The sequence below is a fragment of the Notechis scutatus genome, chromosome Z (genome assembly GCF_049901735.1).
Source record: "Notechis scutatus isolate UNSWTSFEM ecotype Mainland chromosome Z, rNotScu1.2, whole genome shotgun sequence".
NCBI lineage: Eukaryota > Metazoa > Chordata > Lepidosauria > Squamata > Elapidae > Notechis > Notechis scutatus.
The window spans coordinates 79,601,098-79,625,270 of NC_142025.1; the positions used below are offsets into that span (position 1 = coordinate 79,601,098).

The 24,173-nt window shown below is 35.6% G+C and overlaps 1 protein-coding gene across 13 annotated transcripts in view; it reads left to right on the forward strand.

Moving 5' to 3' along the window:
* SLC9A3 (solute carrier family 9 member A3) overlaps positions 1-24,173 on the forward strand; it is a 93,639-nt gene that overhangs the window by 56,336 nt on the left and 13,130 nt on the right. For all 13 annotated transcript variants that reach the window (XR_015745943.1, XM_087947122.1, XM_087947130.1 and 10 more), the window contains 8 exons: positions 1,174-1,351; positions 2,532-2,752; positions 4,212-4,414; positions 7,776-7,865; positions 14,899-14,969; positions 15,741-15,870; positions 20,491-20,606; positions 21,474-21,603. Coding sequence is in view for 12 of the 13 variants with exons in the window: in XM_087947122.1 (XP_087803248.1) it covers positions 1,174-1,351; positions 2,532-2,752; positions 4,212-4,414; positions 7,776-7,865; positions 14,899-14,969; positions 15,741-15,870; positions 20,491-20,606; positions 21,474-21,603 (1,139 nt within the window). In the remaining variant the exon portion in view is untranslated. The remainder of the gene's footprint in view (positions 1-1,173; positions 1,352-2,531; positions 2,753-4,211; positions 4,415-7,775; positions 7,866-14,898; positions 14,970-15,740; positions 15,871-20,490; positions 20,607-21,473; positions 21,604-24,173) is intronic.

The window sequence follows — 24,173 nt, forward strand, 5'->3', positions numbered from 1 at the left end:
GATTCATAACTGGCTGACCAACTGCATTCAATCTGTAGTCTCACTGGAACTACATCTACGTGCAGGGAAGTACATAGTGCGGTACCCGGTATCGCAAGTTTCTCTCTTAGGCCTAGTACTCTTCAACATCTTCATAAACAACTTAGATGAGGAGATAGAAAGGGACTTTATGAAATTTGCCGATAACACCAAGCTGGCAGGAATAGCCAACACTTTAGAAGATAAGCTCAAGATCCAGAAGGATCTTGACAGACTTGAACAGTGGTCCCCTATCCAACAAAATGAAATTCAGCGGTGAGAAAAGTAAGATTTTACATTTAGGCAAGAAAAACCAAATGCACAGGTGCAGAATAGATGGTACCTGGCTCAATAGTAGTAAATGTGGGAAGGATCTATGAGTCCTAATGGACAACCACTTAAATATGAGCCAACACTGTGCTGCAGCTGCCAAAATACACAGTCTTTGGCTTCATTAACAGATGAATAGAATCAAGTTCATGAGAAGTGTTACTGCCATTTTATAATGCCTTAGTAAGACCACACTTGGAATATTTTTGTCGCCATGATAGAAAAAAGATGTTGAGACTATAGAAACTAAAATGTATGAAGTAGATTGCAAAATCCCTCACACCTATATACATATTATTATATTAAAGTTGAATACTACATTACTACAATATTAATTTCACCCCTTGCAAAACAAACCTAAAAGATTTTTAAACTACTAAATCTGTCTGCAAATTGCTAATCTGTCTATATAATATATTAATGATAAAGCAATTAACAGGAAAAACAATAATGATAAAAAAGACAAAGTTAAACTTTCAAAACCCTCTGTTAATAAACTGTTATTGTAATCAAGACATAGGAAACTTTCCATGACATCTTATTATCCCAAATCATTCCAAAAGTTAACAGTAATTCATCCTGGATCAAATATCCATGTTTTTAAAAGATTTTTAAGAAGGTATTGATCAGCCATTTTTCTGAAATGGTATAGATCTCCCACTTGAACAAGGGTTGAACTAGAAGACATTCAAAGTCCTTTCCAATTCAATTATTCTATTCTATTCTATTCTATTCTATTCTATTCTATTCTATTCTATTCTATTCTATTCTATTCTATTCTATTCTATTTTAACCAAGTTCAATTTTTATGTGATTTTATTGCAGTATCCTTCTTTGTGGTGAGCCTTGGAGGTACTTTTATTGGCATTGTGTTTGCATTTCTGCTCTCGTTTGTCACTCGTTTCACAAAGCATGTCAGAATAATTGAACCTGGATTTGTATTTGTCATTTCTTATCTCTCCTACTTGACAGCTGAGATGCTCTCATTATCTGCCATTCTTGCGTAAGTTTCTATTATTATTTTTAAATAGAGGAAGTTGTCATTTAATTTACAGTTTCTCACTAACTTGAAAAAGGAAGCTATATTTAAGAGTTTAAAATGTATGTATTCATGTTGAGAATCAGTTTACACAGCTACTTACATTGTACACATAAAAAGATTTAGCTACAGAACACAAAAAGAAATAATTCCTATATGTGAATACAAAATGTGAGTCTATAAGAATTCTTCTCTGAATTCAGGACTATCTAGCTGGCTGCCATACATAGTCCAGGTGTAGAATCCAGCTATAGAGCAGGTAAACCAGAGGTATTGATGTGTAAATTAATTATAAATTGATACTTTAATAATAAATCCAACAGGGTAGGAAGAAGCAGAATATCAAGAAGGGGATTTACATGGTCAGTTAAGAAGTTGCCTTTTGGCTTTTCACAAATTCTAAAATGATGGGTAATATGCAAGTTCCTTCTACTTACAAAGTGCTCCAAATACAATGTCATAAAGCTGCTGATTCTTTTCACAAATAAACCCGGATATAATCCAATAACATTTCAAAACATCAGAATATTACAAAGATGCATGAATGGAATTTTCTTATGTCTCATAGCTATACAGGTAGTTCTCGACTTATAATGGATCCCAAAATCATAGTCATAGGTTGTTGTAGATGTTAAGAGGTGCCCACTTAACAACTTAGCAGTGTTAGAGGTGCTTTACTTAATAACTACAATTCCAGTTTAACATTGTGGTGATTTAGCAACTGCACAGATCACGAAGTAGAGCATGGGGTGCCTCAACATGTCAGGGTGGCCCAGAGCAAACTCAGGCCTATACTGCAATGTCTCCCCAGCTCATATATGGTCTGTGTCTGGCTTCCCAGAGCCTCTACTACCCTGAGGCACCTCTTGTACAGTTTCCTGCCCTGCTGGGTCTCACAATATTGGGCCTCCTTCCTATCCCATCATGCCTCGTTCCATTTTCCTCTTCTGAAAATCATCTTTCCAAAAAGAGCATCCAGACAATGTGATGTCTCCTTACAGTCATAACTGGGTTGCCAGCTAATGCATTATACAGCAGATATATTTATTTTTTATTTTGTACTTCATATTAGTTTAACAAAAAATACAATTTAGAAAAGAGATCACAAAGATACATGACTAAAATGTTCAATGTATTTTTCCAGGATAACGTTCTGTGGTATCTGCTGTCAGAAATATGTCAAAGCAAATATTTCAGACCGATCTTCTACCACTGTGAGATACTCCATGAAAATGTTAGCAAGTGGTGCAGAAACTATTATTTTTATGTTCCTGGGAATTTCTGCTGTTAATCCTAAAATCTGGACTTGGAACACTGCTTTCATACTCCTGACACTGGTTTTCATCTCTATCTATAGAATCATTGGTAAGAGGATTGGTTTACCTTTGTTAATATTAATTAAATAGAAGTATTAGTATTTGTATTTTCTTAATATGGGACAGACCAGAAGACTGTCCTGTCCCCAGAACATTTGTTGCTCTGGCAGGACATGAGCACATTTCTATTTTAACTACTTGTTCTGTATTCAAATGTATGGTATTCTGCCTTCAAAATAGGAATGTGTTTTGCATTTAGCTAGTTTGCCCTACCAGCCAAAACAGATGCAGCATATTCCCTTCACTAGGAAGTGTTTAGGAATTATTACATACTTCCTCTTTCCTGTCTCATCACTTCCTATTATAAGCATTGATGAAAAAGAGAAGGGAAGTGAGGTTATTCCAGCCTCAACTTCCCTGCAGAGAAGCAGCTTACAGTTCTTAAACTCCAATCTCATCTGGAGGTATCACAGATGAGAAATGTATCCTTTCACACCTTTAGGCAGTTTAGGCACTGTAGGGTGTAGGGATAGTTATATTTTTTAGCCTAAGACAGCAGGTAGGTCATATGATACCTAAGAGCACATGGTCTCTTTTATGGATCAGGCTGCTAGTTATTATGTTATTCACGTGTTTGTGTGCCTATTCTTGTAATCCTATGCCATTTTTTATTTTATTCTAGTGTTACCTGAATTTGCAGCATTTTGTAAAGATTAGATAATGAAATACTGTCTCTTTCATTGACAAGAAAGGTTAACTGCTTGGAAAGCTTTCTATAGAGCCACTGGGTTGCATGTTAGCAAGTCCAGGATAGACTGTGTTCTATCCACAAAAAAATATTTTCCTGTACAAAAAAATGGGTTTCTAGTTTCTAACCAGGGTTGGGCTGCTGGGGGTTCGAGGGTTTGGGAGATCCTCTAGCTAAGATTCTGCACAGTTCGGAGAACCCCCAAATCCCATTCCTGGCTGGCCCCACCCACCTTGCCCCATTCCTCCCAGGAGTCCCCAGGTGGCCTGTTTTGGATTCAGGTAAGTGCAGAGTGCATGCGGAGGCTCGGGGAGGGTGAAAAACAGGCCTCCTGGAAGTTCAGGAAGGCTGGAAATGGGCCCATTTCCGGCTTCCAGAGAGCCTCCTTTTTCATCCTCCCGGAGGCTCGAACAAAGCCTCCAGAGCCCGGAGAGGGCAAAAACATCCCTCCCCCCCACCGTGGTGCAGGAGGCCACACCCACCATGGCCACACCCACCCAGCAACCGTGCAGAGAACCCGTTGCTAAAAATTTTGATGCCCACTCCTGTTTCTAACTATTTCTATTCTTATTTAATCTGTAATTTGTGTATTATTGCTATGTTTTTATTCTAATGTAGTTAACTTTTTTTATCTTAACTCTTTCTTAACTTTTAAAATCTTTCCCTCCGCTCACCCAGTTCTTCAACTCTTCATCATATCTGTCCTAATTCTCAATGAAATGTGTGTTATTCTGATATCTTTGTTACTCTGTTTAAACAGGTGTAATTCTACAGACTTGGATTCTAAATCGCTATCGAATGGTACAGCTGGGAATAATAGACCAAGTAGTAATGTCATATGGTGGTCTCCGTGGTGCTGTTGCCTTTGCCTTAGTTGTACTTTTGGATGAAAACAAAGTGCAAGATAAAAACCTGTTTGTCAGCACAACTCTCATAGTTGTATTTTTCACTGTAATATTCCAGGTATACAATTCAGTTTTTCCTAAAATAAAAATCCTTGTCATAGAGGGTAAAAGGTTGCATAGATAATCCTTGAGTTATAACAGTTCATTTAGTGACTGTTTGAAGTTAAAATAGCACTGAAAAAAGTGATTTATGACCATTTTTAAACTTATGACTGTTGCAGCATCCCCAGGGTCACATGATCAAAATTCAGATACTTGGCAACTGACTCATATTTATAACAGTTGCAATGTCTTGGGGTCATTAAAAATCTAACAGATGAACCAAAGAGGGAATTAGAGAAAGGAATAGGATTGCAGACTGCAAAGAAAGTTAAATATTTGGATATCTGGCTAACAGCGAAATGCTCATCAATAAAAGACGATAATTACATGAGTTTAGTACAACAAATACAAAAAGATTTGGAAGGATGGGCAAAAATACAGTTATCTTTGTTAGAAAGAATTGCGGCCATTAAGATGAATATTCCTCCAAAACTACTTTACCTGTTTCAAATGATCGCTGTGAAATTAGACAAGATTTTTTTTCCAGATCTAAACAAAATAACTACAAATTTGTATGGGCAGGCAAAAGAGGAAGAATAAAATTAAGTGCATTGCAGGGTAATAGAAGCGGAGGTGCTTTGGACTCTCAGCTTGGGAAATTTACTACAAAGCAGCAGGCCTAACATGGATTAGAGAATGGGTAAACTTAAGAAATAAAAGAATTCTATTTCTGGAAGAGCACGATTTACAGGCGGGGTGGCATGTCTTCATGTGGAGTCCCAGACATAAGGCCCATACATACTTCCATAGACATATCCTAAGGGAAGAAATTAAACATAAATATTATATACAAATCCTGGGATGGGTATCCACTATGGAGGCAATGATACACCCCAATACATTAGATTTAGGAAGAATGGCCAGATATTATGAAATTTTGGATCCCCAAGGAGCACTAAAGACCAATCAAGAATTAAGAGATCTGGAACTAAATATAGACTGGATGTCATACCTTCAATTAAAATCAAAATATAAAAAAGACCAAGAGGAATTCGGAATTGGGATAGAACCAAATCAACTAGATAAACTATTGGTAGGTACAAAGGAAAAATTGATATCAAAGATATATAACTACCCTGTTTCTCCAACAATATGGCCTCCCCCAATAGGAAGTCCCAGCATGTTTTATAGGCATGAAATGAAATTAAGCCCCTCCCCCCAAATTAAGGCCTATATTAAAACATGCAAAATGGGGGGGAATGGGGGGGGCTTGCCGTTAGGAAGTACTTTTGTTGCACACCCGGATATGGTGCTACCTGCATTGACCCCGATACAAAGTGCCCCACCAACGCCGAGGTCAACATCCAAGCTGTCGCCGCCCGCCCGCCTGAAGATGCAAGGGGGGGGGGAATTAAGTCACCCCCAAAAAGACAGCCTAGCCATTTTTTCGGGGCTCAAAAAAAAAAATAAGACCCGGCCTTATTATATGAGAAACACGGTATTTATTAGAATGTGATATGGCAGAAAAAATAGTGAAAGGACTGATGATAGCGTGGGGCAGGAATTTAGGACATAATATAGAGCTGGAGGACTGGGAAAAGATCTGGAAAACAAATTATACAATGACAAAATCAGCGACATATAAAAAAAATCAATATAAAATGTGCCACCAGTGGTATCTAGCCCCTTTGAGATTGGCTAAAATGTATCCTAATTTAAGCCCAAGTTGTGGGAAATGTAAGCAAGTATAGGGTATCTTCTTTTACGTATGGTGGCTATGTACAAAAATTAAGAAATATTGGACCAAAATACAAAAATGGTTAAAGAAAATTACAAAAATCCAAATAGAATTTAAAGCAGAAATATTTCTCCTGGGAATTTTCAAAGGGAATTATACGAAAGAGATAAAATATCTAATCCTGCATATAATAACACCAGCAAGATTAGCACTCGCACAACGTTGGAAAGGAGATTCTATGCCGACAGATAGTTTAATTATCCAAAAGATTTTTGATTGTGCAGAAATCGACAAACTTTCATTAGAATTAAAAGAGAAGGAAGACTCAGATTATTATACAGTTTGAGAAAATTGCTATCATTGGATAAATAATAGAAACGAGCAATTAAATAAATAAGAAATGTATAATTTAGAAAGATAGTATATATATAAGCACTGTCAAAATGGATTGTAATATACAAAACACTTTCATTTTAAATATTTGCATTGTATTTTGTATTTAATGTTTTAAATTTTCAATAAAGGTTTATAAATGTAAAATAGGAATTCTTTATTTTTTATTTATAAAAAATAAAGAATTCCTATTTTACATTTTCCCATGTAAGTTGTTACATTTTCCCACATAAAAATTTAAATATCTGTCATAAATGAGAATACATATTTTTAATGAACATTATTATTTTATGAGAGCTATATAAGCAAGGCAAACCATTTCAACCATTTGCAAAAGGAAATTTGCTATTTGGGTTTCTTTAACACAGTTTCTATAATATTGGTTTCTAATTTCAATGATAATGAACCATTGATTTTAATTAGAAACACTACAACATTATTGTAGCAAATTCTGTGAAGACATGTTTATTTGCAAATATGTTATATATTCTTTAAAAAATATGAAAAGTGTTTTACCAATAAGGAAGTAGATAGACTTATTTTCTTGTGGGCAAAGAACTGTCATTAAAAGTGTTTCCAGAATACTATATTATCAACAAAAAATTACCAAACATGAGGAAATTTATATATTATATTTATATAGGGATAGAACTTCGTTGGAACAGGCAGAATGTGTATTGAAGTAAATAGAATAATCTACCCTGTTTCTCCAACAATACGGCCTCCCCCAATAGGAAGTCCCAGCATGTTTTATAGGCATGAAATGAAATTAAGCCCTCCCCCCAAATTAAGGCCCATATTAAAACATGTGAAATGGGGGGGAATGGTGGGGGAGCTTGCCATTAGGAAGTACTTTTGTTGCACACCCGGATATGGTGCTGCCTGCGTTGACCCCAATACGAAGTGCCCCACCAATGCCAAGGTCAACATCCAAGCCGTCGCCACCCGCCCACCCAAAGATACAAGGGGGGGGGGAATTAAGTCACCCCCGAAAAGACAGCCTAGCCATTTTTTCGGGGCTCAAAAAAAAATAAGACCCGGCCTTATTATATGAGAAACACGGTATCAGTCAGGTGTCAAAATGTATTCATTTCCTAACCATAGCCAGTCTAACAATATATGACAGATTACCTAAATCAGTATCTTTATTTAGTGATATGCACATTTCATTCCTTTTTTTCATCCTTTAAATGTGCAATGTTTCTTTTAATTAAAACTAAGGTAATTTGTTCATTTTCCTTCAAAGGGTTTAACAATCAAACCTTTAGTGCAGTGGTTGAAGGTGAAAAAAAGTGAACACAGAGAACCCAAACTGAATGAGAAGCTCCATAGCAGGGTAAGCTAATTTATGTCCCAAAGAAATATAGTTTAAGGAGCTAGAACTTGCTGCAAGCTACTTTTAAATAATAATGTACTACCATTGTGATAGAGTCACTATCGTTGGAGATGGATGGCATAAACATTTAATCAATAAAATAAACTGTATATCTTCCAACTTCATATTAATGTTTAAAATGTTGAGAAATTATTATGCTTTTTGTTCCTTTGCAATGTGAAGGAAAATAATAGTAAAGGAAATAATAGCAAATATACATGCTGCATTTGCAGAAAGAAAAGTCTCTGCCTCATATAGAATAGAATAGAATAGAATAGAACTCTTTATTGGACACACAAGGAATTTGTTTTGGTGCAAATGCTTTCAGTGTACATAAAAGAAAAGATACATTCGTCAAGAGTCAAAAATCATTAGGTACAACACTTCATAATAGTCATAGGATACAATAAATAATCAAATCATACTAGGAAACAGTCAATATAAATCGTAAGGATTCAAGTAACAAAGTTACAGTCATACAGTCACAAGTGGGAGGGGATGGGCAATAAGGAGTGATGAGAAGATTAATACGTATAGTAGTGCAGACATTGTAAATAGTTGGACAGAGTTGAGGGAATTATTTGTTTAGCAGATGATGGCGTTTGGGGAAAAAACTGTCTGGTGTCTAGCTGTTCTGGTGTGCAAAACTCTATAGCGTCATTTTGAGGGAAGGATTGAAACAGTTTATGTCTGGGATGTGAGGGGTCTGTAAATATTTTCACAGCCCTCTTTTTGACTCGTGCAGTATACAGGTCCTCGATTGAAGGCAGGTTGGTAGTAATTTGTACAAGGTCCTCTGTAAAGGACCTTGAAATACTCACCTCTAATGATCTAAGTGCTAGAGCCCACTGCAACTACATAGCCAAAAAGGCATTAAGAGTTGTTAACCTAATCCTACGTAGCTTTTTCTCTGGTAATATCACACTACTAACCAGAGCATACAAAACATTTGCTAGACCAATACTCGAATACAGTTCATCAGTCTGGAACCCACATTACGTATCTGAGAAAGTCCAGAAATATTTCACAAGAAGAGTTCTCCACTCCTCTACTCGTTGTAGAATACCTTATGCCACCAGACTTTCTAGAACTAGAAAACCTTGAATTACGCCGTCTTCGGTCTGATTTAAGCATGGTATATAAAATCATACATTGCATGGTATATAAAATCATACACTGTCAATGAATACTTCAGCTTCAACCATAACAACACAAGAGCACACAATAGATACAAACTCAAAGTTAACCGCACCAAACTTGATTGTAGGAAATACGACTTCAGCAATAGAGTGGTCAATGTCTGGAATACTCTACCCGACTCTGTAGTTTCTTCCCCAAACCCCAAAAACTTTAACCTTAGACTGTCTACTATTGACCTCACCCCTTTCCTAAGAGGTCTGTAGGGGCGTGCATAAGCGCACCAACGTGCCTACCGTCCCCTGTCCTATTGTTTCTCTTATTCTTCTTTTATTTTTCTTATATGTATCCATTTCATTTATTCACAACTATGTATACACTTATACTTATTATCTTGTAAACAATTGGCAAATCAAATAAATAAATAAAATAAAATAAATAATTGTTTTTTCTGAAGTACTAATTACTCTCTGGAGTCTGTGTCTGTCTTGTTCGGTTGCAGAACCAAACCAGACAGTTATAGAGGTGCAGATGACAGACTCAATAATTCCTCTGAAGAACTGTATCAGCAGCTCCTTGGTCAGTTTGAGCTTTCTGAGTTGGCGCAGAAAGAACATTCTTTGTTGTGCTTTTTTGATGACTTGTTGATGTTAGGTGTTGTGATATGATAGAACCTAGAAATTTGAAGGTCTCTACTGTTGATACTATGTTGTCTAGTATTGTAAGAGGTGGTAGTATGGGAGGGTTTCTCCTAAAGTCTACCACTATTTCTAGGGTTTTGAGTGTGTTCAGTTCCAGATTGTTTCGGTCACACTATAACACAAGTTGTACAACCTCCTGTCTGTATGCAGATTCATTGTTGTCTCTAATGAGACCAATCACTGTTGTATCATCTGCAACTTCAGTATTTTAACAGATGGATCGTTTGAGATGCAGTCATTGATATATAGGGAGAAGAGAAGTGGAGAGGGGGGGCTGTGCTAATTGTACAGGTATCAGATGTGATTCTGCCTAGCTTCACCTGCTGCTTCCTGTCTATTAGGAAGCTTATGATCCACTTACAAGTGTGTTCAGGTACCGCTAGCTGGTTTAGTTAGTTAGAAGAATGTCTGGAATGATGGTATTGAATGCTGAACTGAAGTCTACAAAGAGGACCCTCATGTAGGTATTTGGAGATTCAAGATGTTGTAGGATATAGTCCAGAGCCATTTTAACAGCATCATCTGTCGATCTATTTGCTCAGTATGCAAATTGCATGGGATCTTTGGAGTTTGCAGATCCGTGATGGTTTTTAGGTGGGACAACACTAGCCTTTCAAAGGTTTTCATAACTACAGATGTTAGAGCAACTGGTCTGTAGTCATTCAGTTCCTTGATGGAGGGCTTCTTTGGCACTGGGATGATAGTAGAGCGTTTGAAAAAAAGAAGGAACAAAGCACAATCTCTAGTGATCTATTGAAGATTCAGGTGAAGATGGGGGCCAATTGGTGAGCACAGATTTTTAAGCAAGAAGGAGTCATCTTATCTGGCCCTGGTGCTTTTCCTGGCTTTTGTCTGTGAAATAGATCTTGCTCTTCTTTTTCTGTGATCATTAGAGGTTGTGAACCTAATGGGTTAGGGTCAGTTGTAGGAGGTTTGTCAGTTGTTGGTGTGTTTGAGATGGGGGTTGTGGAAATATGTGGCTGTAGTTTCCTTTCAAACCTGCAGTAAAACACATTCAGGTCATCTGCTAATTGTTGATTTCCTTCTGCCTGGGAAGGAGGTTTGCTGTAGCCAGTGATGTTTCTAAGAGTTTTCCACACGTTTGCTGGTTCCTTTGTTGAGAACTGATTCCTTAACTTTTCAGAGTAGCTTCTTTTTGCTGCTCTGATCTCTCTTGTTAATACGTTTGTGGCCAACCGGTGTTACTACCAGTTCGGTGACTAAGTTTTGCTGAAATTAATTTAACTGAAATTAAATCTCTGCTAGATGAATTAATCATTTGTTGGTGAATAATCAGCTCAATTCCAACATTAGCTCTGGATGTGGATACACTTATCTTAAAAGAACAGGTCTGTGAATTGAGGAACTTCTTAGACTTGTGGTGCCAGCTAGAGTAGCAGGTGAAAGTCATTGTCAAAAGGGCATTTCTCTAGCTTCAGCTGTAAATGCAAGGGTAAGTTGCAAAAAAATTTCTTAGACCATCATATGGACACAGCATGTGACAGTCAATAAGTGAGAATGATCTGTATACATTTTCTTTACTGTAAAGTAGTATGTATGTATTTATGTATGTATAAAATACAGAACAATAGAGTTGGAAGAAACCTTAAAGTTCTTCTAGAACAGCCTCCTGCTCAGGCAGTAAACCATATTCCATTCCAGACAATCTCTTCTTAAAAATCTCCAATGAGCAATGGAGCGCCACAATCTCTTGAGGCAAGTCATTCCACTGATTAATTGTTCTCATTATCAAGAAATTTCTGCTTCATTCTAGATTAGATCTCTCCTTGATAAGTTTCCATCTATTACTTCTTGTCCTGCCCTCAAGTGTTTTAGAGAATAAGTTGACCCCTTCTTCTCTGTGATAGCCCCTCAAATACTGAAGAACTGTTTATCATACTGCCCCAGTCCTTCTCTTTGTTAGACTAGATTATACCCAGTTATCATGTGTGTAGCATCCAACCCCATAATCATCTTTATTGTTATTCCCTATACTCGTCCCAACATCTTTGTATCATGGTGACCAAAACTGAACTCAATATGCCAAATATGGTCTTACCAAAGCAGTATAAAGAGGTACTAATACTTCACATGATCTTGATAATATCCATTGTTGATACAATACATTGCTGGCTCACTTGAGGTTTTTTTTTTTTTTACTAATTAGGCACACAATACTTGCTGATGTTGTCGATTCCTCATGTTTTAGGTCTCTTTTGTGGATGGTTTTTATCAAATTGGAGTCCATTCTATGACTGCCTTAGTCAATCTGCCATCAGTTCTTCTTGTTATGTGACCAGCCCATTTCCATTTCAATTATTTTACTGTCTTGATGTTATCATATACCTTCATTTGTTCCCTAATCTATATACAAGTCTTTCTATCTTGTCTTGTGATGCTGAGCATGTATCTTTCCATAGCTTTTTGCACCACTCATAGCTTTTATATGAATTGTGAGGTTAGTGTCCATGTTTCACTGACATGTTAAAACAGGTAGCACATACTGATTGACAACTTTTCTCTTTAGGCATAGGGGGAAAATCATGCTTAACTTGCTGAATGCCTGCCAACCCATTTAATACGCCATTCAGTTTCCTTTATTGTACCACCTTCCATTGAGATCCATTGGCCAAGGTATATATAGTGGTCTATTGCATCTAGTTCTTCTCCAGATACGTATTTTTTCTTAACCAGGCTCTTTTTCAGGTTTATTTTTAAGCCAAATGATTCTCCTGCTTTGTGCAAGTCTTGTATGTGTCTTTGTAGTTCTTTTGAATCTTGTGGGAAGAGAACAACATTATCTGCAAATCTTAAGTTTTTTAAATAGACACCACTGATTTTAATCCATCTTTCACACAGTTTAGTTTACAAAATATTTCTTCAAGGCAGGCTGAGAAAATGATACATGATACTGTATCGCCTTGTCATACACTTTGTTCTATGTTGATTTCCACTTTAAGATCAATAAGGCAAACTGTTGTCATTGTTTTTTCATAAACTGATTGCAATAAATTTATGTAAGCAGTGTTTACACCTTGGTTAAGCAATGCATTGATTATTGCTTTCTGGAATACTGAGTCAAATGCCTTTTTGTAGTCAATGCAAGCCATGCACAAAGGCATGATGTACACATTGTGCCTTTCAGTGACTTGCTGAACAACTTGGGTATGATCCATTGTGCTGGAGCTACTTCTGAACCCTGCTTGCTCCTCTGGCTGTGCATCATTTAATGTTCTCAATGTTCTTTTTGCTATTATTTTGGTGAAAACCTTGTTGGTAACTGAAAGAAAGCTTATTGGGCAATAGTCCTTTAAATCATCTTGTGTCCTTTTCTTGAGTATAAAAATCACTTCAGCATTTCAGCATTGAGTATAAAAATCACTTCAGCATCTCTATTTCCCTCTACGACTGGCCTTGGAAAAGCCTGCTCTCACAATCACATGCGTTAACAAGCCCACTGTTGTTGACTATTTGTTCATTTTGGTCGATAATGTCCTTCTCTTCCAAATCTTGCAATAGAGCGAAGCAATTTTATAAATTAATCTCAAAATCACTGCCCTTCTCTAATAACTTAAAACTCTTTATTTTCACTTTTCATGATATTTTTATCATTTTCATATGCTCTTTTCATACAGTCTATCTTCATTTTAGCTCATACTATTCTATAGTCACTTTCAACATTAAAGTGATTGATGACAGTACAATTTCAAAATATGGTTTTATCAATGATGTAGTCAATTTTGCTTATGTTTTTCTTGTAAAATGAGGTTAATGATATAAAGTTCCTGTCCTTCAGCAAAATCTATAGAGTCTATTGCCTCTATTATCTCGTTCACCACATCCATAAGGGCCAGTCGCTTCTTCTCCAGTTATTGTTCTTCCTATTCTTGCATTAAAGTCATCCATTAGTATTTTGTACTAACATTTTTCTTTGTCTTAAAGATGGGCCACATCATCATAAAACTCTTCTACCTCATCATCACTGTAACTCATTGTTGGTGCATAAGCTTGGGTAATTTGAAGCTTGTATTGTTTGTTATATAGATAGCTAGATGATAGATAGATAGATAGATAGATAGATAGATAGATAGATAGATAGATAGATAGATAGATAGATAGATGATAGCAAGCCAGCCAAGCCTACTCACTTTTTCTCAGCCCTAGGAAGAAGGCAATAGCAAACCACTTCAATCCTTGCCAAAAAAAACTGCAGGAATGTGTCCAGTCAATGTCCAGTAATCAGACACATTTGAATGGAAGAAAAAGTCTGATATAAGGCATTTTATCTACAGGGCTGCTCTACTGTACATACCTAGTGTATGGTTACAAAGATGAACTATATATGTTGGTAGACGTGCAAAAGACTATAAAATGTTTACAAAAGGAAAAATAATAATTTTATTTTGGATAAACTAAGGCTTGAGCCTGAAAGAATACAAACACCTGTCCTGCTATTATTACAAATTCAATTAATTAATAACAGTTACATTAAAATTCCAGATTTAGTTAATTACACTTCCAAAGTGATAGAATAAAATAAGTTCAAAATAAACTGAGAAAGTTCTATAAATAAATGGTTACCTGTGTTGACTTCTTTTGATAGTACTGTATTTAAGATGTATCATACTTGTATTTTGGATACATCATAACAGGTAAAACAGTTTTCTTTTTCATAGAACCATTGTTCATAATAGTGCCTGGATCTTCCATATGGAGTTCCATTTTTGCTCGCAGAGGGCTGCAGGAGTCCATTGCAGCTAGAAACGGGGCCCAGGGGGGCATGCAAGGCCCACCTGAGCTCTATTTTCACTGGCAAAGGGTTGCAGGAGGCTATCGTGGACTCAGAACTCAGCAACCTGTTTTCACTGGCAGAGTGCTCAGGCCACCACAGGCATCCCTGAAATGAGTGACGTCAAGCTGGCCACACATACCTTGGTGACACATACCCTGGCCCCCGAGGTCAAACACAACCCTGATGTGGCCCTCAATGAAATCGAGTTTGACACCCCTGGTCTAGATAGTGAGATATTGAAGCAAAATATTCTAATTAGTCTGAAGATAATTGATTGCTTCATGGCTCCATGGCTCTACACTTAAAGCGTTTTACATTATTTTTTTATTATAAAATGAAGTCATAAATATTTTTTATTTTGCAGGCCTTTGATCATATCCTTTCAGCTATTGAAGACATATCTGGTCAAATAGGACACAATTACTTGAGAGACAAGTAAGTTGATTTGGAATGAATACGAAAAGGTTACTTAATAGTAAGATATTGAAGTATGGATGCCTGATACTTAAAAGTATTCAGAATGAAACATACTGGATAACAAATCTTTTTACTGTTATTAGTCTTAGTTAAGAGAAATATGGGTAATCTTTGTAATGGCCGCAGTTGGGACCAATGAACTTTCATCTGTAAGCAATGTGGTCATAAAGCAAGATGTTATTTGGAGAATAGCAGGACTGTGGCTTGGTGGAGTTGCAGCAGGCTGCTAAATGCTCAAATCTTCATCACATAACTACAGCGGCATTGTAATGGCTATAATTTTGGGGATGGGTTTCTACTCCATTTTTTCAGCATTGTTGTAATTTTGCTCACTGAATGAATATTGTATGTTTAGGGCTATTTGTAGTTGAACTTACTTCATCTTGAAAAACTAAGCAGGATTATACCTGGCTAGTATTTGGATGGCAAATACTAAGACTGAATGCATAGTCAGTTTCTTCCATTTTTAGTCTCCTAATTCTGTATTGATGGCAAAGTTTATCTTTACAAATTTACAAATCGTTATCAATATAGGAAGGCTTATGAATATTATACTCCCAAGTATTATTTTTAAAAGTTTCTTTTAATGTTCTAAACCTGTTATAAAGATAATAAATATATTGACTGGGGTGTTACTAGCATGAGATAAAAGTCCTGGTAATGCAAATAAAATGTTCAACATATCCTTTTAATATATTACTATTGCATGTTATCTCTTTGTATCCTTAGATGGACCAATTTTGACAGACAGAACCTTAGCAAAATACTTATGAGAAGATCTGCCCAGAAAACTAGAGATCATATTCTTAAAGTTTTCCGTGAGCTCAACATGAAGGATGCTATTAGTTATGTGGCTGAGGTAATTTTATAATTACAAAAATGCTACTTCCTTTTTTGCCTCCTCACCTTTTAATGCTAAATAGATACTGGATGTGAATCTCCTAGATAAAGTTATATACACGCAGAAGATTAAGAAAGTCAAGATAGTATTCATTGAAGCTTTATCCCTTTTAAATGTAAAATGTATGCAGATAACTAAATTTGGTTACCTTTGGATGATTGTGTCTATGAATTTGTAATAAATTTTATAACAGTTTGAAATAAGAAGCCCCCAAAATATCTAAAAGAATTATACAATAAGAAAGACTATGGAGATTATTTAATCCAAAGAGAAACAACTAGAGCCCCTACAGTTTCCTGCCACCCTGGAAATATTTGAGTATGGCTCTGAAAAACTCTAAAAAATTATTTCTAATGTTTAATATCAGATGTATAAATACATTTTATTATGAATAATATGTAATTCAGTTTACATTTAAGTTTACATTTTAATGAAAGCTAAATGAAATTAATGTTTTTTCTCCTGACCCCTGTGTGACTTTTACCATACTTCAAGAATGCAAATATAATCCTTGCTTGAAAAAAAATGTGCATCCTTGACTTCATCCATTAATCTCCTAGTTTTGAGGTTTTCCTGACATGTTTGAATTTTTTGAAGTTATCTTTAATATCTCAATTATTTCACAGAAAATAAAATTGGTATATCTTACAGAAGATGGCTAACTGAAGATTTAATTTTACAGAATTATATATTTTTATAGTGGAGTAATATATCAATTTGGTAATATGTTAACATTGCATAATATAGCCTGCCCCTAATTTTTAAAGAAAGATTACTTATTTGTGATAAAAGTTTTTGCACATTTTTCAGTGTTCGAACAGAACAGGTACCTATTATCTTTGAATTTTAGAAGCTATTCTAGATGACTTGAGATTAAACTTCTAATTACTTAATCAGCACATAAAAAAATTAGTGTGATTGATAATTGACTGAGTAAATTTAACAATTTAACAATTTGGGGTTGGTGGCCAATTTAATTACTGTATATACTCGAGTATACGCCTAGTTTTTCAGCCCATTTTTTGTGCTGAAAAATCCCCCTCGGCTTATACTCGAGTCAGATTCCCTCTGAAAAAAAATGGTGTGGAGTCGCGGCCTCCGGCGGCAGCGACTCCCAACAGCTAGCCGGGAAGGGAAAGGCAAAACCGCTTTGCCTTTCCTTCCCGAGGCGGCGGACTGGGGCGCGCCGGCGGTAGTGACTCCTGACTCAGGGGGCCTCCGAGGGAGGGGAAGAGAGTGACTCCTGCCTCCCGCTGTCATCATCATCTTCTTCTTTTGGGTTAGTGAATCAATTAAACCTTTCATGATAGTGAGATCGCTTTCCCAAATTAATTATTTTTATTTTTGAAATTTACCAGTAGCTGCTGCATTTCCCACCCTCGGCTTATACTCGAGTCAATAAGTTTTCCCAGTTTTTTTGTGTAAAATTAGGTGCCTCGGCTTATATTCGGGTCGGCTTCTACTCGAGTATATACGGTAGTTCCCTAGTCCCCTTCCATCCTTCTAATTTATTTATTTGGATTTCCTTTCTGGGATTTCTTTGTATATATGTTTTAAATTTTATTGTAATTTGTAAATAAGGAATAGAAATAAAACAATATATAAAAAGAAATGAAAAGAAAATTGGAATACCTAACAAATTAGGTACAAAATTGTAATACCAAAACAAATGAAAAAAAAATATAACAAAGCAAAATAAACTCTTGGGAATAAACACAGGGGTGGGATTCTCCCGGTTTGGACCAGTTTGGGTGAGTTTGATCCGGTTTGATCCGACGACTATGTGGGCCCGCCCACCCATCCCTGCGCTGTACTCACCTATATCTGCTCAGCTGATTCGTGCGGCAGAGTGGATTGTCGCGCCTCAGCTGTGTTACTTCTTTGAAGTAACATTGAAGGTAAGTAATTGCAATAGCTGTGCACGCGCACACAGCACGCGATTAGCGAACCGGTTGTTACACGGGGAGAATCTCACCCTTGGATAAACATAGTAAATTGTTATATAATCTAAATATGTGACATATTCATTTACTCATTTAATAACAATTACAAGTTTTTGCATCAACATTCATTTCTTATAAAATATAGTACAAAATATTGATTATTATAAAATAATATGAAATATATGCCAAAGAGAACATATTTTGTCATTTTTAAGTAGTAAAAATATCATTTTCAAAAAAGTTTTAATCCAATCGTTGGTATCTGTGACAATAATCTCTGCAGACTTGGTAGGTATTCTTCAGTATCCTCACCCAAGTCACCCAATTTGGGTGGGGCTACTAAAGAAGAAAAAGATTTCAAAAAATCAAGACAAGTCAGCACTTCCTCATTCCATAGGACTACTTTTAGTTTTTCAGCACAGATGGAAATCACTATCAAATTTCATCCTATTCAGTGTAATCCACTCCTCAAAACCTGTGTATACCTCAATTGCTGAATACACTTTGATGTACTTGAGTCTGGGTCTGGGGTTTGGCACCACCTACAACTCCAAAGCAGATGGATGAGGATAGTTATCATCAAAGAAATCTGAACGGCTTTCAGAGGCACTGTGCCACAAATAACTGTATGTGAGATGTTGTGGTTGAAACTGGGCACAGGGAGCAATTGAGGTAATTGTTTTTGACTGACCTCTCTGCTGCAAAAGTTTCCCATAAGAGAATTTCTTAAATTTATTTCAAAGTCTTCCTGTATTATTTTATAAAAATATAAACACCCCACAGGAAGCATTCTTTCAAATTAATCAAATCCATTAACTTTCCAAAACCAATATTCTAGTCCACATTTTTCTGTTTTCCAAAGTCATTTTAATCCTTAGACCTACATAGAACTACTTTCATCCAGGGTAAAAGGAGTTTCTCCAACCATAATGAAATCGACTTTCAATAGATTCTTAAAATATAGAAAGCCAATAACGAGTAGTTTCCTAAATTATTTAAAAGAGAAAGTAGATTAATCCAGTGTCACTTTGAAGATGCCAAACTGAAGTTTGGACAAGATGATTTTCTTCCCCACTCCTATCGCTTTCAAAGCTGCTGAGTATCACTTTTTACAATCTTTTCATAGAAAGATTCTATACGGAGCAAACTTGTGGATCAGGAAAGGAGATGAGTTCCAAGGAGCCAATCTATTCACCAGTTCCTCTTTTTGCTATGGTCATCTTCGGCTTGCCATTGCTATCCCTGGAAGTCCCAAACCTGAGACAGGTTGAGGATGTGTTGGCATGCTAATGTAGAGTGACATGCATTCACATCATCAAGACTAAAAAAATTCCCATTATGTCAAAGTTTTATTTGTTTATTTTATTTTTATTTTATTTGTTTATCAAACATGTATAAGATAACAAATATAGGTATGAATATAAACATGAACAAAGGATGTAAATACAGATAAATGGGGACAGTAAGACAAGGATGGTAGGCACACTAGTGTGCTTATGCACACCTCGTTTAAGGACCTCTTAGGAATGCAGTGAGGTCCATAGTAGATAGTTCTGTGCAGTGACAATGAATGAAAAGGAATTTAAATCTTTTTATATTTTCATCAATTGCAACCCAAATCATAATAAGCAAAGTATGATCAATATCAACCATCTCCGCTGATGAAATACTTGACATTTCCCGCATTGACCGAGAGCTCAAAAATAGAGATGGCTCTGTGGCCCCACGCTTGTGCAGGGTCATTTGCAAAAATGAATCAAGCAAACGTAAATTCATTTATACTATAAACTCACTCGCCAAAACCAACACCATCCATAAGAACCTCCGTTGCCGCCCTGACCTAACCATACAGCAACGTGCCCGCTCCCGTGCACTCCGCATCGAACTCAAAAACCGTCTAGATAATGAGTTCTCCACTCCTCTACTCGCTGTAGAATACCTTATGCCACCAGACTTGAAATTCTAGAACTAGAAAACCTTGAATTACGCCGTCTTCGGTCTGACTTAAGCATGGTATACAAAATCATACATTGCAATGTCCTACCTGTCAATGAATACTTCAGCTTCAACCATAACAACACAAGAGCACACAATAGATACAAACTCAAAGTAAACCGCACCAAACTTGATTGCAGGAAATACGACTTCAGCAATAGAGTGGTCAATGTCTGGAATACTCTACCCGACTCTGTAGTTTCTTCCCCAAACCCCAAAAACTTTAACCTTAGACTGTCTACTATTGACCTCACCCCTTTCCTAAGAGGTCTGTAGGGGGCGTGCATAAGCGCACCAACGTGCCTACCGTCCCTGTCCTATTGTTTCTCCTATTCTTTTATTTTTCTTATATGTAACCATTTCATGTATTCACAACTATGTATACATTTATACTTATTATCTTGTAAACAATTGGCAAATCAAATAAATAAATAAATAAATAAATAAATAAATAAATAAAATGATTATGATGGTTGTAGAGCATATAATGTCAAAGGAGTTTCTTTAAACAAATGTATAGAAACAGGGTATAAAAACTACTGACTTTTTGTAATTTGGGGTACATGTTAGCATATTAAAACCAACTTGTTTGTTTGTGTGTGTGTGTACACATGCACATATGTTTTTTTTTATTGAACAGGGAGAGCAAAGAGGTTCATTGTCATTCATTCGCTCTCCAAGTATTGAACACACTGCCAATGTGGACTTCAGCATTATCAACCAAATGAAGAGAGAAACTTCTGTCACCCAACTGCTGTAGGTGGAGTAAATATTTAAGCCCTGATTTTATAAGTACACTTTTAATATCAAGTCAGAGAAAGACATACACTGCAGTTAACATCTTTAAGATCATTTGGTTTTAATAGGGGAGATTTTACTAATTTTAAAAAATCACTTATTTCAATGTGCTCAATTTTGCAAGATGATTCCACACTATGCCCAACCAACCTGAATGGTACTATAATGTTTGTTTCTGTCAGGTATGAATGACCAGATCCACAATAGCTACTTGATTTTTCTGGACCAATTTCACAGGAATCTTCCCAGATTGGCAGATTCACCTGAGTAGATAAGGCTCAAAGGCATTCAAAGAGGGTCAATTCTTGCCCTCTTGGTTTTTTTTGTAGCAACTCCATGCTAATTACCTGTTTGATACCGCCTCCTGACTGAGATAGTTGCTCTCAAACAGTATCTCACATTTTCCTATGGATATTTCTAGAATCTGAAAGTTCATATTTACTAGATAATTACAGGAGATAGGTACCCCGCTCCTATGCCTACTTTCATTATGTTTGTGGAGTTTACTTAAACTTTGTTCACTATTACAACATAGATTTCCATTACTTTGGTTTGAACTCTCAATAATATTAAAAAATAAAAATCTTTCCTATACACTAAAATCTAGACTTTCAAAGAAAATAAATCAAGTGACTTCTTTTTTCTCCCAGTATCCAGGTTTTCTGTTACAAAGCTACTTTCTTAAGGAGATTTGTTTTAGTTTTTATAAAAATCAGAGTTTATTCTTGGTTTCTAAAAATGTTTGTTTGTTTTAAGATTGTTGGCTTGTTTTATTTGTTAAATTCTGTGTAACAAAGCAATTGTTAAATGTTTGTTTTACTTTAGGAGAGAAACTGCCAGTTCTGTCTGCCTTGATATGCAAGCATTAGAACAGAGAAGGAAAAGCATTCGAGATTCAGAGGATATGTTTACCCATCATACTTTACAACTGTATCTCTATAAGCCCAGACAAAAGGTACGAAACTGCAACTGAACAAATTTCAGTAGATTCTCCACCTTACCCGTATTTTCAAGGACACTTAAAGTCCAAATTTTGGGTAAGGGATTTTTGTTTAATTTTGAAAAGAAAGAAGGCATCCAAAGGTCCAGTATTGAGAAGAAAATGGATAAAGGAAAAGATTGTTAAAAAGAAGAGGGTAGGGAAGGGAGAAAAAAGACCCTGCTTTGTAAATACTGAGAGCATTGATAAGAAGAATAACATGGTCCTGGAAAAAGAGACAATCGCCCTGGTAAACTATGTGCCATGTATTTATTTATGCCCATAGAGCAGTGGTCTATGAGAAAGAAAGTTAAGGAAATGATAGGTCCATTAATGGGAGCAATTGGCAAAAAGGTGATGAGTTACAGGGAGAAAATGCAACTGCTTAATTGTCACACAAAAGGACAAATATTACAAGCTATCAAAAGCTGCACTGCAGAAGTCAGAGCAGGAAAGCAGGTCAAAACAGGCAGGAAATTGGTAAGAAAATACCTATCCACTCTACACAAGTTCAAATTGTCGGGATCAGATGGTTTACATCCTAAGGTTCGGAAATATCAGGCAGATGTGATCTCAGAAACATTGAAGAAATTGTTCAGAGCTCTGGAGCATGAGTGAACTGCCAGAGGACTAGAAAAAGTTGATGCGGTTCCAGTCTTCAAAAAGTGGGAAAGGGTAGATCCAAAAAACTGTAGACCAATCGGTTTGACATCAGTACCTGGGAAAATCCTGGAAAAGATAATCAAATTGTGAATTTGTGAGCACTTAAAATAAACATGGCAATTACTAGAAGCTAGCATGTTTTTTTTTAAAACAAATTTTATTAATTTTTTAAAAACAATACACAAACAAACAAAACATAGAATATAATAACATAGGACATCTTTTCTGAAAAACAAATAAAACATCTTATTTAAAGACAGGATAATTCCAAATTATCACATTTCCATACAACACAGTTTAATATGTATATTTATCTTATCTGTTCAACTTCATATCTTTTCCCAACTTCTCTTTATCTCTCCCTTTCCTTCTATTCAATTATATTTCTTTTGCCTTGGATTGTATATATTCATTGTATCCATCTGTCTTATTTACAATTTCGTTATTCTCTTCCAACATTCTTCTAGCGTTTTATTAATTCAAACATAGACAAACAAAACACAAAACATAAATACATAAAACTTCTTTTTGGAAAGCGGCTTACCCCGTGTTACATCTTTTTTGTACAGACATAAATCAAATTCATGCTCACTTAATATACTATTTCATATCTTATTTAACATTCTATATTTTCTATATATTTTCTCTCTTCATTCACTCTCTTAATTCTATTTTATTTATTTCATCTCAGTTTAGATAATTATACTTGCATCTTTTGTCTGTTCTCTTTCAATTATCTATTTATCTTTTCTTTCTAATACAATATTTCTCCTGTAATTACTGATTGAAGTATGACAACTTTTTATCTTTCCCCTAAATTTAACACTTAAAATAATACATACTTTCCATACTGATTCTGCTTAGTACATTCTAAGTACTACATTTTAGAATTAAAAAAAAGAGAATTAAATTTATAATATAGTAAAAATAATATTCCATAGGAAGTTAAACTCTATTGTTAAATCTTAAATATTTTTATACATTCCCTTTAATGCATTATTAACTCATATAATATTTCAGTTTTCTAACTCGATTTCAAATACTAATATCTACAATACAATCTTATGTACTTTTGCAGAATCATTTTTTAAATTATATTTTACCCTTTGTCTCTGAAAAAACCCTGTTTTTTAACATCTTGTTTTAAACCTTTATGACTTCTCTTTCCTTTTTCCCTTCCTTTCTTATCAATTCTAGCCTTTTTGCCCCCCCCATCTCTCAGACTCCACTTTCTTAATCTTCCCTCTCTGTTGTATTTCTCTTTTCTGTTGCTTTCTGACATTGTATCGATTTTTCATCTTATTTTTCCCTTTCTTGGTTGCTTTTTTAAGTTCTGAATTCTCCATTTTCTTTTCCCCCTTTCTCTTTTCTTCCTCAACTAAGATTGTCTGTCCATTAAAGATGGTTTCTTCTTCATCATCCCAGCCTTCTTGTTGTTGTATTTCTTGGTAGGTAGAAATCGTCATTTCTAAAAAGTGGAAAATAGATCCAGAAGAGCCCTTACCTTCTTGTTCTTCTTCTTTTAGCTTTTGAAATACCATTTGCAATTCTTCAACAGATAATGCCATTTTTTTCTTTTTCTTAAGAACAACCCAAATGTTTTTAATCTTTCAAAAAAGAGTTCCTAAAAATCCCAAAGTCACAAAGCAATCCAAATCAGAACAAAATTGTTTCATTTAGCACTTTATTCTTTTTATATTTCCTCTTCCTGGGGTAGAATTCAATTACACAGTTCCAAAGTAATTTTTTAGAAGTCTTATTGCCATTTATTTCTGGTCTTATAAACTCCAAGCAGTCTCCTTCAGTATAATCTTAAAATAAGTTCTTTACCTCTTCCCTCCCACTTATAGCAAAAAGATTTTAGTTTTTAATTCCAATGTTCA